Source organism: Gadus macrocephalus, chromosome 8 (assembly GCF_031168955.1).
Source record: "Gadus macrocephalus chromosome 8, ASM3116895v1".
Lineage (NCBI taxonomy): Eukaryota > Metazoa > Chordata > Actinopteri > Gadiformes > Gadidae > Gadus > Gadus macrocephalus.
This window is the reverse complement of record NC_082389.1, coordinates 12,391,601-12,405,041: the sequence shown is the minus strand read 5'-3', so window position 1 is coordinate 12,405,041 and position 13,441 is coordinate 12,391,601. Positions and strand designations below refer to the sequence as shown.

The following is a 13,441-nucleotide window of genomic DNA, read 5'->3' as shown; positions in this document are numbered from 1 at the left end:
ATGGATAGATAGATTAATGTATGAACGATAGATAGATGGATGGACTGAATAAATTGATAAACAGAGTGTAATATGAATAGCGCTAGATGGAGATAGATATTGAGTCTGTCCATCTATCTATCTAGATGAACGGCGTTAAATGACAGACAGGTGGGTTAGAAACGGATCACTAATTGATTGATTGACATTTGTCCATGTCATAACATAAAGTGGGAGGGGGGCATGTCCCACCAACATGGGCACACCTCTCTTACATCACACCATCTGCCCTCTCCAATGTGCATGTGCTTGGTCAGCCCAGCCCCATGCGCTCATGAATACACGCACACACACATACATGCATATATATCTGGGTATATAAATATATATAGGTCAACTCTGTGGCCCCTGTCATGGTAGAGGGCCCTGGGGGCCTTCTGGGGCCCTCGCTTCTGTTGGCTCTGAGTGACATCACCAGTACTGAGGTGACGCTAATGAAGTGTGTGTGTGTGTGTGTGTGTGTGTGTGTGTGTGTGTGTGTGTGTGTGTGTGTGTGTGTGTGTGTGTGTGTGTGTGTGTGTGTGTGTGTGTGTGTGTGTGTGTAGTGTGGGGGTCAACACGCATTACGTGTCCGTTGTTAGATGGGGTGGGGTGAAGTTAGTAATTACTTTATACATTGACTGTTCGGGATGGTGGAGAGGGTGGCTGCACACATAATGATGCAATGACCACAGACACGCATCCACGCAAGCACACACATGCATGCACACACACACACACACACACATATATATATACATATATGGGGTGTTACATAGGGCCGCGGACCTCCATATGTGTAGATGGATTATGCGCTAGCTGTGAAACAATAGGCCCATATGTGCAGTCCGCCCAGAGCCCAGCAGCTTCATTAGGACTAATGTGTTTATTATAGTAAATTAGATTAGCAGCTCGTTAAAGCTAAGGGGCTGGGGGAGTGTAATGTGGATCAGGGGGGATGCCGACCATGTCCCATACAACACATAACGGCACTGTTTGTATCATGTGTTTTATGTTTTATGAGGCTGTTAGCTGTGGCTAAAGGCTTTGGGTAACAGTCTGAGAGCCCCTATTTATGAAGCAGTGGTCTGTAATTATAAAATGTTGCATTCACATCATTTGCATAAATCAACCTTTTTCTTGAGTGTTTTTCTTTGTTTGTTCGTTTCCACTTTGCTTGAACGTTCCAGTGTGTGTTGTCATGTGACATCGCACACTTTGCTTTCTATCCATCTTCCTGTTTGTCTGTCCTTCATGTCTGTCTGTCAATCTATTTATTCTGTTTATCTATCAGTCCGTCTCTCTGTCCTCCTCCGTTTGTCTGTCGCTCTGTCTGTCTTTATCTTTATCTATCTGGCTATCTATCTGTGTCATCCCCTTCCCCCTCATGTCATTAAGGGGGATAGAGACTAGGGCTTCTGCCAAATTGAAATAAATCCCACCCAGACCTCCCCCTCTCTTCCTCCCTTCGTGGTTCCCCCCTCACTCCCCTCCTCCTCCTCTCTATCTAATTGCTTTCTGAGACGCTTGGCTGCTTCCTGTTGTCGTTAGCTTATGAGCTGTGAGATCCAATCAGCCTTAAGCCCCTCCTCTTCTGTTAGAGGGAAACCCCGCCCATCATTCTCAGTCCCCATTTTTATGAGATTGACACTTGAACACACCAACCCACAACAGTTGGTGCTTCTTGTGTCTTTAACTAGCATACACATAAAACACAAGCAAACAAATGCAATCAGAATATTTAAATAGGCGAAGGCATGAGAAAAATATCTTGAATGTTGGTAGTTGGTAGCTCTAACTACTTCTAAATGCAACACTACAACGTACATCAACGTTGTAGTGTATACATGCATGAAGGAATCTTTTGCATCAATCAATCTATACATCTATTCCATTCACTTGCTTTAACAAGCGATTTTAAAGCAACAGTGATGATGACTAGCTTGACAAAAATGCAATTGAAAAATCAGTTGGGGGGGGGTTGTTGGGTGGGGGGGAGGGAGTCATTATAAGCACACCACCTACTCTCTGGCCCCATGGAAGGACCCAATCACAGACCAGGATACAGTCACATGTTCAAACGTACGCTGTATACATGCATGACCCACGCATGAGTTGACACTATAACACAACACGCTTTACAGCTCGTTCATTAACACAATGAACCGTCAACCACCATCTGTATTTCTTTATGCCTCTACCTGACCCAAAGAGGCATAAAGATTCCATCCACAACATATATATAACAATAATAAATTTAATATCAATAATTATGAAATTAATTATTACTTTACTTGTATAGCACCTCAAAGCAGATTCCAAAGGACTTTACCGAACAATATAATGCCACCAGAATAAAGTACATAATAAGACTGTCCATACACTAACAGTTCAACACACTAAAAACAGTACTAAATCATAATATAATAGACAGTATGCAGTAATAGCATCACATAGTATAAGCCATTTTGTAAAGATGAGTCTTAAGGAGGGAAATAAAGCGGGGACGGACTAGGTTTGCCTATATAGTATGTGCACGTCTCTACGTGCATGTGTGTGTGTGTGTGTGTGTGGGGGGGGGGGGGGGGGTGGATGGATGTAGCATGATTGCCAGGGTGTGCTGAGGGTGCTTGAGGCTGAACCACACTGGCTTGTTCCTCCAAGAGGGTTAACAAGGGTCCGTAGAAATCCCCCCTAGGAGAGCCCTTCACCACGCCAAGCTACTCTGATCAGACAGGGACTGTCTCCCTCTCTCTCTCTCTGTCTGTCTGTCTGTCTGTCTCTATACCTCTCCTTCTGTCTCTATACCTCTTTCTCCTTCTCTCTCGGTCTGTCTCTTAAGCTCCCTCCCTCGGTCTCAACCTCTCTATCTCCCTCTCTGTCAGTCGATCCCTCTCTCTCTCTCTGTCTCTCTCTCTTCCTCTCTCTATGTCTCTATACACCTCCCTCTAGGTCTATACCTCACTATCTCTCTGTCTATCTCCTTGTCTTTTGTCTGCTATATCTCTCTTGCTGCTACTCTGTCTCTCCCTCTCTGTTGAGTGTTTTCTTTTTCTTTGTGTGTGTGTGTGGGGGGGGCGGGGGGGGGGTTACGAGCAGAAAGCTCAATGTGGTAATTGCAGTGAAATTAGAAGAGAAGGATAAGAAGAGAGGAGATTGCAGCAAAACACAGTCGTGGGCCAGTTTGTACATTCGCTGTTCAATCACAGCAAACCCGTGCTACATACCAGGGAGTCTTACGAATGGCCTTTTGTTTGCCTACTTCTTACTGTCGACTCTCTGCTCCCTCTACGATTTATTATTTAGTCATTTAGCCGACACTGTTCTCCAAAGCCACTCACAGTGCCTTCAGTGACAGGTCATTAAGGAGCAGGGGGTGGCTAGGCCTCTTTCTCAGGTGGGGCCGCGGACGAGGGGTTCAAACCCGGTACCTTTGGGCCGGGAGCCGGTTAAAGTACATCTTATCTGGGTCTTATCTTACCCCGGGCCTTATCTTATCCTCAGTGCTATCTTATCTACCAGTCGGCACTCTGCGTATCCGCCAAGGTCAAACCGCCGCCGTCAAGTACCTGCTCACCCTCCCTGCCGCTTCTGTTCCCAGGCTCATTTCACACAAAGCAGTGTGTGTGTGTGTGTGTGTGTGTGTGTGTGTGTGTGTGTGTGTGTGTGTGTGTGTGTGTGTGTGTGTGTGTGTGTGTGTGTGTGTGTGTGTGTGTGTGTGTGTGTGTGTGTGTGAGTAAGAGACATTTCCAGGGAGAGGACAGAGTGAGAGGAGGATGAGCGATGGAAAGAGTGAAAGAATGGAGAGAGAGAGTGAGAGAGAAATGGAGGAAGAGCAAAAGAGAGGGAGAGAAGGGATGTCAATATTATCATCAATACTCGTATCAGTATTTTTAAACCGATATTATCAATCATCAACATAATCATCAATATTATTTTCTCTATTATCATCAATAGCATCAATGCATTGAGGGGCCCTGCCTCTCTCTCCCGAAGCACAGATAAACTGATTGTTTGTCTTCTTCTCTCTCAGCCAATCAGCTGATTGTTTGTCTTCTCCCTCAGCCAATGGGCTGTCTAAAGAGGTCTGGTTTAAGGAGGACTCAGGCTGGCTTATCAGAAGGACCTGGTTATTGGATCAGTAAGCTGCTGTGATCTGTGGGATCAGATCCAGACTGGGTGGGTAGGCCCCGCGTAATGAAACTGGCCCCTTTCTTGTTCATACAGAACCGAGAATAAGCACTCTACACATTGTGTTTTTGACTAGATTTAGGGCTGTTCTCGATTAATCTCTTACTCACACACACATACACACACACAATGCATTATATTTAGTCATTCGGCAGATGCTGTTTTTTATAAATTCATGTCATCCACATACACATAGTATACACACACACAACCACACACACACACATACTACAGATATACATACACACAAACACATGTTAGTACATCTGTGAAAAATCGTCAGGTTTACTGCTATTCTCACCAAAGCAGTAAATGTGAGAGCGCGATAGATTCGCAGCTTCCATGTACATACAGACACACACGCACAATATAAAAAACTGAAAACCACACTCATGGTACATTCAACATTCATTCTCAGACACAAATGCACAAACTCCAACACACAGGTTAATTCAATATGAGATTTGGAATGACAGACACACTAGAAACAATCTCCGTCAATTTTTTTTATTTTAAGACGGACCACTGCGGTCTTCCACTAGGTCCTACATAAATAATAATTGTAATAGTCATGGTTCGTTCATTAGCTTCTTCCATTCTTCCATCCAAAGTTTCATCTGTAACTATGAGAGGGCACCGCTGCATGGATATGAAATATGAATACAGTCTGACTTATAAGGCCGGTGGAAATGAATAATCCATACAATTTATTGGCGTTCCTGTCCACGACGTCTGAACCTTCGTGCGTCTTCAGCGGGCTCTTTGTCTCCTGTTCAGCCCACCGTGAGCCCCTCGGCTCCCTACATTATTTACACTAATATGGTATGGTCCTGTTGACACACCTCACCCTCCTCCTCTCCTCTCCCCTCTCCTCTCTCCTCTCCTCCCCCACCTCCTCTCCCCTCCTCTCCTGTCTCCTCTTCCCTCCCCTCCGGTTTCTCTTATCTCCTCCTCTCCCCTCCTCTCCTCTCCCCTCCTCTCCCCTCCTCTATCCTCTCTTATCTCCTCCTCTCCTCTCCTCTCCTCTCCCCTCCTGTTTCCTCTCTTCTCCCCTCCTCTCTCCTCTCTTATCTCCTCCTCTCCTCTCCTCTCCTCTCCTCTCCTCTCCTCTCCCCTCCTGTTTCCTCTCTTCTCCCCTCCTCTCTCCTCTCTTATCTCCTCCTCTCCTCTCCTCTCCTCTCCTCTCCTCTCCTCTCCCCTCCTGTTTCCTCTCTTCTCCCCTCCTCTCTGCTCCACACTCTTACTTGGGCCTCTCCTTTTTCTTTCTCCTCTCCCCATTCTCCTCCCTTCTGCCGTTCTCTCCTCTAATCCCTTCTCCTCACCTCTCTCCATTCTTCCTCCCCTCTACCGCCCAGCTCGTCTCCTCCCCTCCTCGTCCGTTTTACTCCCCTCTCTGTCTCTCTTCTCCCTTCTCTTCTTGTCCTCTCCTCCTCTCCTCTTTCATCCTCTTCTCTCCTTTCCTATTTTTCAAACCCACTCTTCCTTTCTTTTCTATTCTCCAGTCAGTTCAATCTGCAATTCTTTTTTTTTTTTTTTACATTTTCTCTCTCGACTCTTCCGCTCTTGTTCTGCTCTTCAGCTCCTCCTTACCCCTGGTCGCTCCAGCCCACTCCTCTCCTCCCTTCTCTTCCCTTTCATGAGCCTGACGTCCCCGCCTCCTTCTCTCCTCCCCTCCTCTCCTTTTTTCAAAATATCCCTCCTCCTTTCTTCCGCCACCCCCTCAACGCCACCCCCTCTCCCCCTCTCTCTCTCTCTCTCTCTCCCCCTGTCTTCCTGTCCCCCCTTTCCTCCTCTCCTCCCTCAAGCTGTCTCCCTTTCCTCAACCTCAACCGGCCAACCTGATTGGCCCTCTGATCGCCAGGCAACATTTCATTTGATACAAGGGCCGATCGGAGTGGATCGCGGGTCCCTGGCCCATGTGGGTGGCTCCCGGAGGCCCCTGCCCTCTGAAATATTAATGGCGGCATAATTTCTCCCTCCCTGGGTGAGGGAATGGCTCGTCTGAGAGGGTCGGTGGAGGGCTGGGGGCGATGACATTAGGGAAATAACTAAGTGTGAAGGAGGACGTGTGTTTTGTCTTTCCCATTGGGCGTTGAGCCGTCTGGATGGGTCATGGGGAGATAGATGGATGGATGGGCCAGAGATGGATGGATGGGCCAGAGATGGATGGATGGGCCAGAGATGGATGGATGGGCCAGAGATGGATGGATGGGCCAGAGATGGATGGATGGGCAGAGATGGATGGGTGAGGGATGGATGGGTGAGGGATGGATGGGTGAGGGATGGATGGGTGAGGGATCGGGGAGTGATGGATTAATGAATGATGGATGGATGGATGTGTGAGTAATGAACAGATGGATGGGTGAGAGAGGGAGGGCTGGATGGGTGAGAGAGGGAGGGCTGGATGGGTGAGAGAGGGAGGGCTGGATGGGTGAGAGAGGGAGGGCTGGATGGGTGAGAGAGGGAGGGCTGGATGGGTGAGAGAGGGAGGGCTGGATGGGTGAGAGAGGGAGGGCTGGATGGGTGAGAGAGGGAGGGCTGGATGGGTGAGAGAGGGAGGGCTGGATGGGTGAGAGAGGGGTGGGTGATGGATGGGGTGATGTATTGAGACAGTATCACACTCACGGTGTTAGCCCACCTTGAAGTTGAAAAGGCGGTCCCAGAAGGCTTTGAACGTAGCAGGGAATCTCTCGCTGTTCAGTGTGTGAATGAGGGGAGGGGGGTTGTTGTGTGTGTGTACACACCAGTGCTGTGTTGCTATGTTGCTATGTTGCTATGTAATGCTATCTGTGTGTAGAAGGTTTCATCATCCAACTAATACGCGTTTTAACACTTCGAAGCCTGTAGGGCACACAAACACACAAACACACACACTCACACACACACACACACACACACACACACACACACACACACACACACACACACACACACACACACACACACACTCGCTCACTAGCGCTCTCACTTTCCTTGTCTATATGTCTCTGTTTCCCTGCCAATATCTCCTGCTGTCTCTCTATACTCTCATTTACTCTCTCTCTCTCTCTCTCTCTCTCTCTCTCTCTCTCTCTCTCTCTCTCTCTTTCTCTCTCTCTCTCTCTCTCACTCAATCGGTACTTACTAGGTCTCTCTCTCACTCTCGCTCTCCATCTCTCTATAGCCCTCCATTTCTCACTCTCTACGGCTCTCTCTCTCTCTTGCTCTCTCTCTCCCTCACTAGTATCTCACACACTCACTCACTAGGTATCTCTCGCACTCACTTACTAGGTCTCTCTCTCCCTCACTTGGTCTCTCTCACTCTCCCCGTACTTCTCTCTAGGCCCCTCTCTCTCTCTCTCTCTCTCTCTCTCTCTCTCTCTCTCTCTCTCTCTCTCTCTCTCTCTCTCTCTCTCTCTCTCTCTCTCTCTCTCTCCTCTCATTGACACGCATGCACCGCTGCATGGCGTTGCGTCACCCCTCCGTTCCGCGTTATTACACATGACACTCGGCCCACATAATGGAGCCTCTTTTCATCTCAATTTGGAAGGCTAATCTTATTGCTTTGATTAACGCCAGCCTCATTTGCATATCAAGGCCTCCCCTCCTTGCAGAGCCTCCTCTACAAATCCCACCCCTCCCTCCCACCCCCTTTTTTCCAGTGTGAGATAAAAAGGAATCTATGTATCTATCTTTCTTTAGAATACCCCCCCCTTCCTCCTCCTCCTCTCCTCCCCCCTCCTCCTCCTCCTCCTCCTCCTACTCCTCCTCCTCCTCCTCCTCCTCCCCTCTGTTCCCCACCTTTTCTAGCTCCCTTCTTCCTCGGTTGGTTAACCCCTTATTTCGGAACTAATCCCTGCTGTCCCCATTCATCACCGTCATCAATGTTATTGTCTTCTTCGTCACCTTCGTCTGCCTCACAGCCGCCAGCTTCGCGGTTGTCATCTTCCTCTCCAAATAATATTGGTTGTCACGGTCGTCTTCGTTTCAACATTATCTTCATAGCCACCATCATCTTCATCGCCACCATCGGCACCATCATTGTCGCCAACCCATCATCATTATCATTGTAACTTCATAACATTATCTTCAAGAGCATGTTCTCTTCATACTCTGCACACACACTGTCATCCTCATGGCCTTTGTTGTTTTCTTGGTTCTCCTCATCTTCGTTAGCTTAATCATCTCTGTGATCTCCAGCCTCTTCGCAATCACGACTGGATCATCCTCAACATCATTACCATCTTCATCATCCTCCTAGTTTTGCTTGTCTTCCCCCGTTTTTAATTATCTTCTTTCGTCTTTGTTCTCGTTGCCATCATCACCTTCATCATGGGGTTGTGGTCTTCATCACCCTCATCATCTCCATGTTGTTTGTGTGGTTCTGCTCTAACACTCTCATGCCGCATAGACACCAGAGAGGACTGCGGGATCACATAGAATGAGGCAATCAATGTGATTGGCCAATAAGTAACGAGCAGGTCCTGGTTTGGTTACTTATTACAGCACAGCAGGGGTTAAGAACCAGTGAGCGGCCTTGACCAAGATGGAATGTTCTGGAATCCTCTGTCTGTTTCCTAGTGTCATTACGCCAGCGTGGTTTAAACAGGGCTGACATTCAGTACAGTTTCCATTAGTCCTATAGAGGTCCAATCTGCCTAGGAACCCTTATCTTCCAGAACAGATTCACACTCAAAGTCTCAACCCGCTTTCATTTTTTGCCGTAACCATTCACTGCCTGCTATTAAACTGCTTATAATGGATGGCATTTCACCATCAATCCAATTTCCACCCGGTAACCCCAACCCCAGCCATTTCACAAAACGCCATGCTATCATTCAATGCAGTGGTAGACACTATATCATGTGCTGCTAAACGGCACATTGAGGCCGGTGATGAGAGAGAGGTAGAGCGCAATCTACCAGGTTTCATAATGGAGTCGGAAATAGAAACTACGATTTACCTACCAGCCAATGAGGACACACCTTGGAAGATGACTGTTCTTAATACGTAGGGTTATGAATTTAATAGCTGTAGCAATTCAAAAACGCCGGCGGCTTTAAATAGGATTACGCAATTTGCTGTGTCCTGTGCATTTTAAGTGTGTGATAAATGAAGACCCAAAATGTCTGCCTTAGACCTGGGGGCTTCAGATGGTTCTGTGTGGAGTGATGTATGTGAGGAGAGAAGTGCTGCGTCTTTGTTTCATGTTGAATATGACACACACACACACACACACACACACACACACATATTGAATGTACAGTGTATATAATAAGACTATTCACTGTACACTTCTTTGGATAGAAAGGCCTACTAAATTTCAAATTAGTAGATAGTAGTAGTGTAGTTAAGTCAAAAGACCTATGTTTGTGTGTGTGTGTGTGTGTGTGTGTGTGTGTGTGTGTGTGTGTGTGTGTGTGTGTGTGTGTGTGTGTGTGTGTGTGTGTGTGTGTGTGTGTGTGTGTGTGTCTGTTAGATAGAGATAGATAGATAATATAGTGGGGGAGAGCCAGAGTGACAGACGTAGAGGGAGAAAGATGGATTGACAGATAGACAGAGAACAGTTACTGTAAGACAAATAGCGTGACAGTGAGAGCCAGACAGCGAGACAGAGTGACAGCAAGACAGACAGACAGTGAGTGCGAGTGTCCTCCAGGGTGTTGACCTGTTCTTTCTTTTATGTCGTTGTAAAGACCTGCCAAGGTCACTCTGGTAATCATCAGCATGTCATCGCTGGAAGACGTGGCCTAGCAATAGCATAATTAGCATGTGCTAACTGTAAGATGAAGCATGGAATAGCAGCATAACAGCATACTAGCTGTAATATGTTGCAGGCAATAGCTTAATTAGTGTGTGCTTGCTGTACGGGCTAGCATAGAGTAGCAACAATAACGTGTGCTAGCTGTAAGATGTAGCATAGCAATACTGTAATTTATGTGTGCTAATGGAATAGCATAATTTGCATATGCTCGCTTTAAGGCAAAGCTGTGGCGTAATTCATGGCGTTTTCTTTTCAATTAATTGATGGGGTTAATGTATTTACATTAACCCTGAATCAGGCTATCTTACTTCCAATGACATCTGGATTTAATATCGTTAACACAATAATATAATGAATATAAACACGAAGATAAAGGTAGTGTCTTTGGGAGTTTTTCTGCAACATCATTTATTTTTACTTACTACTTTACTGCTACTATACAATAAGGGTTAGAAATAGTTTGAGAGTACATCGTAAAACGTAGAGAGTAGGTTCCCGGCTGTGAGGTGCTGTAAAGAACTGCAAGTGTAGTAATGTACTGTATGTCACAGAACACCCATAAAACACTCTTTATTACAGAGCACATTACAGAGCTTTGGTAATCAATCAATGATGACATTTTAGGAGGGCCGATCGTACAGTTTCTAACATCTAAAGGAGAACTCATTTTATTTTATTTGTATTTCATCGTATGCTATAAAAAATAAAATAAAAAGCCAAGTAGGGCCCCATAAAGACGTTGGAGAAGGGTTCAACGACCCGGAAAGGTTGATCCAAGAGTGGGTCTCTCCGTGTTTGTGTTAGTCAGCAAAATTTCACACCTTGCCGCCCGACCTTGCTCCATAAAAAACATTCCCATTCATGGCTGTGAATGGATTCTCTGCTGCCACTCACAATTTTTTTGTTCCGTTGTGAAACTCATTGAACTGGCGCTGTCTTCGTGCCCCGTCCCAGAACCCGTGATGTCACAAGTGTGAGCGCGGGGGGGGGGGGGGGGGGTGGGTGGCCCTGACCAGAGGTGTACTTAAAGGGCGGCAGAAGTGTGTCTCGGCACCTTCGCTCTTCCTTCTCTCTCTCTCCTCGTCGCCTCTGCTCGCTCGCCCTCTCACTCAACATGGCCTTTGCCGGAAAATGGGAACTGGAGACACAGGAGGGATACGACGACTTCTGCAAACTCCTCGGTGAGACGGACACACACGCCACTCTCCCCTTTTTTATCTGCTCCTCTATCTGCTTTTCTCTATCGCTGTTCCCCTGTCTTATCAATGACTTTTTATGCTTGTATGGTTCGTGACAGGTCGTTCTTTTTTGGTACATTAGATGTATATTGAACTGTAGAGACTCGCACAGGTGTACTGCAGGTGCTTAGGAGTGTGGTAGAAGTGCACTTCAACTGAAGAAAACTAGAGATCGTCACTAGACCTTGGTGAGACTGATCTGTGAGATAAGTCCACGAAGGTCCTTGTAATCTCCTTAATTCGCCCAAATACATTGAGTATTTGGACACCAGTGTATTCAGTATATGAAGGGCCATGATAAAGGGTTTGAGTGAAACATAAAAAATAAAAAAGATACTTCAAAGGCATATGGCGGAACATTTTGGGTAGAGAAAAGTTAGTTTAGTCTTCTGTAAGACGTAATGCTTCAAGGTTGGATGCTTTCTTCCCTTTAGTCCACATCTTGCCCCAGGTAGTCTGTGTGGTCCTCGTGCTTGGATGGCTCTCAACAGGTCAAGGAAGTCGAGTGGCCAAGGTCCCCCCAGCCGAGAACTACTACGTTCGATCCCCAATTCGATCCCTCAGCCTTACCTCAAAGCATTGAACAAGTTGCTGACCCTTAACTCTTAGGTCCAACCTCACTGAAGGTCATGATTTGGAAAAGCATTTTGTAACTCAAAGGTGTTCTCTTTTCTGCTCCTCCTCCCCATTCCTAAACTCTCTTTCTCTCCTCCTTCTCTCCCCTTCCTATCCCCCTTTTACCCGCTTCATCTCCACTCCCCTTCTCTCCTACCCTCACCTCACCTTCTCTGCTTTCAACTCCTCTCCCCTCTCCTTTGTTCCTCTCCACTCCCCCCCCTCCTCCCCAACCCGCTCCTCTCTGATTCTATCAACCACACACCACATTAGTCATTAGTATTGCTTCGTGCACGCTCACCTCCCTCTGTCCCCTCCCTCCCTCCCTCCGCCCAGGCATCCCTGCTGACGTCATCGAGAAGGGGCGTGACTACAAGATGGTGACGGAGGTGACCCAGAGCGGGGAGGACTTCACCTGGACCCAGCTGTACCCGGCCGGCGCCCGCGTCTCCAACAAGTTCAGCGTGGGCAAGGAGAGTGACATGGAGACCATCGGTGGCAAGAAGTTCAAGGTGTGTGTGTGTGTGTGTGTGTGTGTGTGTGTGTGTGTGTAGGTGTAGGTGTGTGTGTGTGTGTGTGTGTAGGTGTGTAGGTGTGTAGGTGTAGGTTTGTGTGTGTGTGTGTGTGTGTGTGTGTGTGTGTGTGTGTGTGTGTGTGTGTGTGTGTGTGTGTGTGTGTGTGTGTGTGTGTGTGTGTGTGTGTGAATAATGATGTACAAAGTATTGGGGACGGGGGAAGAGGAGCAGGGGATGCAGAGTGGATGAATGATGATGATGATGATGATGATGATGATGCTAACCCCAGCGCTCTGTGCTCTCCCCCCAGGCCACGGTGGCCATGGCCGGGGGCAAGCTGAGCGTCAGCTTCCCCAACTACAGCCACACCTCGGAGATCTGCTGCGGGAAGTTGGTGGAGGTAAAGCCTGGTTCTCCTTCTGGTCCAATAGACACCAACGATGAGGGTCATGTGATCGTGGGTTGACTCATTGGGTTTTAAAGGAGGCCCTGTAGACATTAGTGTCACTGGTTACATGAGTGGTTAGTGTTGATGAGCAGGTTATGGTTTCATTTTATTGATGGTGGTTATTTGAAATCCGATGTGCTGACGTTTGATTGAGGGAGATTGATGAGGGAACAGTGACATAGTTATATTATATAGTTATTCTAAAGATAATTTCAATTAACAATACCCTTAAAAAATCTCCTTATCTTTCTATCGCTCTCTCTCAGACCTCCACCTCCGGGTCCATTGTGCTCAAGAGGACCAGCAAGAAGCTATAAATGTTTTGCCCTTTGGCCTCTGTTCTCTGACCTCTGGGTGACGACGACGCATCCATCTTTACTCAAATTCAATAAAGTGAAAACTGTCATGACAACTTATGACCACCTGCTTTGTCTGCCTAACGCATTTCCTACAATTGTGTGTGTGTGACCAGAGAGGGCGCTGCTCTTTTGCTTTGGTTTGGTCATCTTGTGGTTACTATAATATCTGAGAATATCTGTAGTCAACTACAGATGTTCTGTAGTCGATTTGGGATCAGAGGCATTCTTGTTTCTGTTTGAGGCACACGTTTTATTGACCAATCATGTTTTAGCGTCTTTGGTTGCCCACATGTACGCAGTCCACCAGAGCAACA

At 47.0% G+C, this 13,441-nt stretch overlaps 1 protein-coding gene across 1 annotated transcript; it reads left to right on the top strand.

Annotated features, from left to right (window-relative positions):
* Positions 1 to 10,974: 10,974 nt before the first annotated feature.
* Positions 10,975 to 13,180, top strand: LOC132463122 (gastrotropin-like). Its single transcript, XM_060059065.1, has 4 exons — positions 10,975 to 11,133; positions 12,142 to 12,317; positions 12,631 to 12,720; positions 13,035 to 13,180. The coding sequence occupies exons 1-4, from the start codon at positions 11,067 to 11,069 to the stop codon at positions 13,083 to 13,085; spliced, it is 384 nt and encodes a 127-aa protein (XP_059915048.1). The 5' UTR covers positions 10,975 to 11,066; the 3' UTR covers positions 13,086 to 13,180.
* The last annotated feature ends 261 nt before the right edge of the window (positions 13,181 to 13,441 follow it).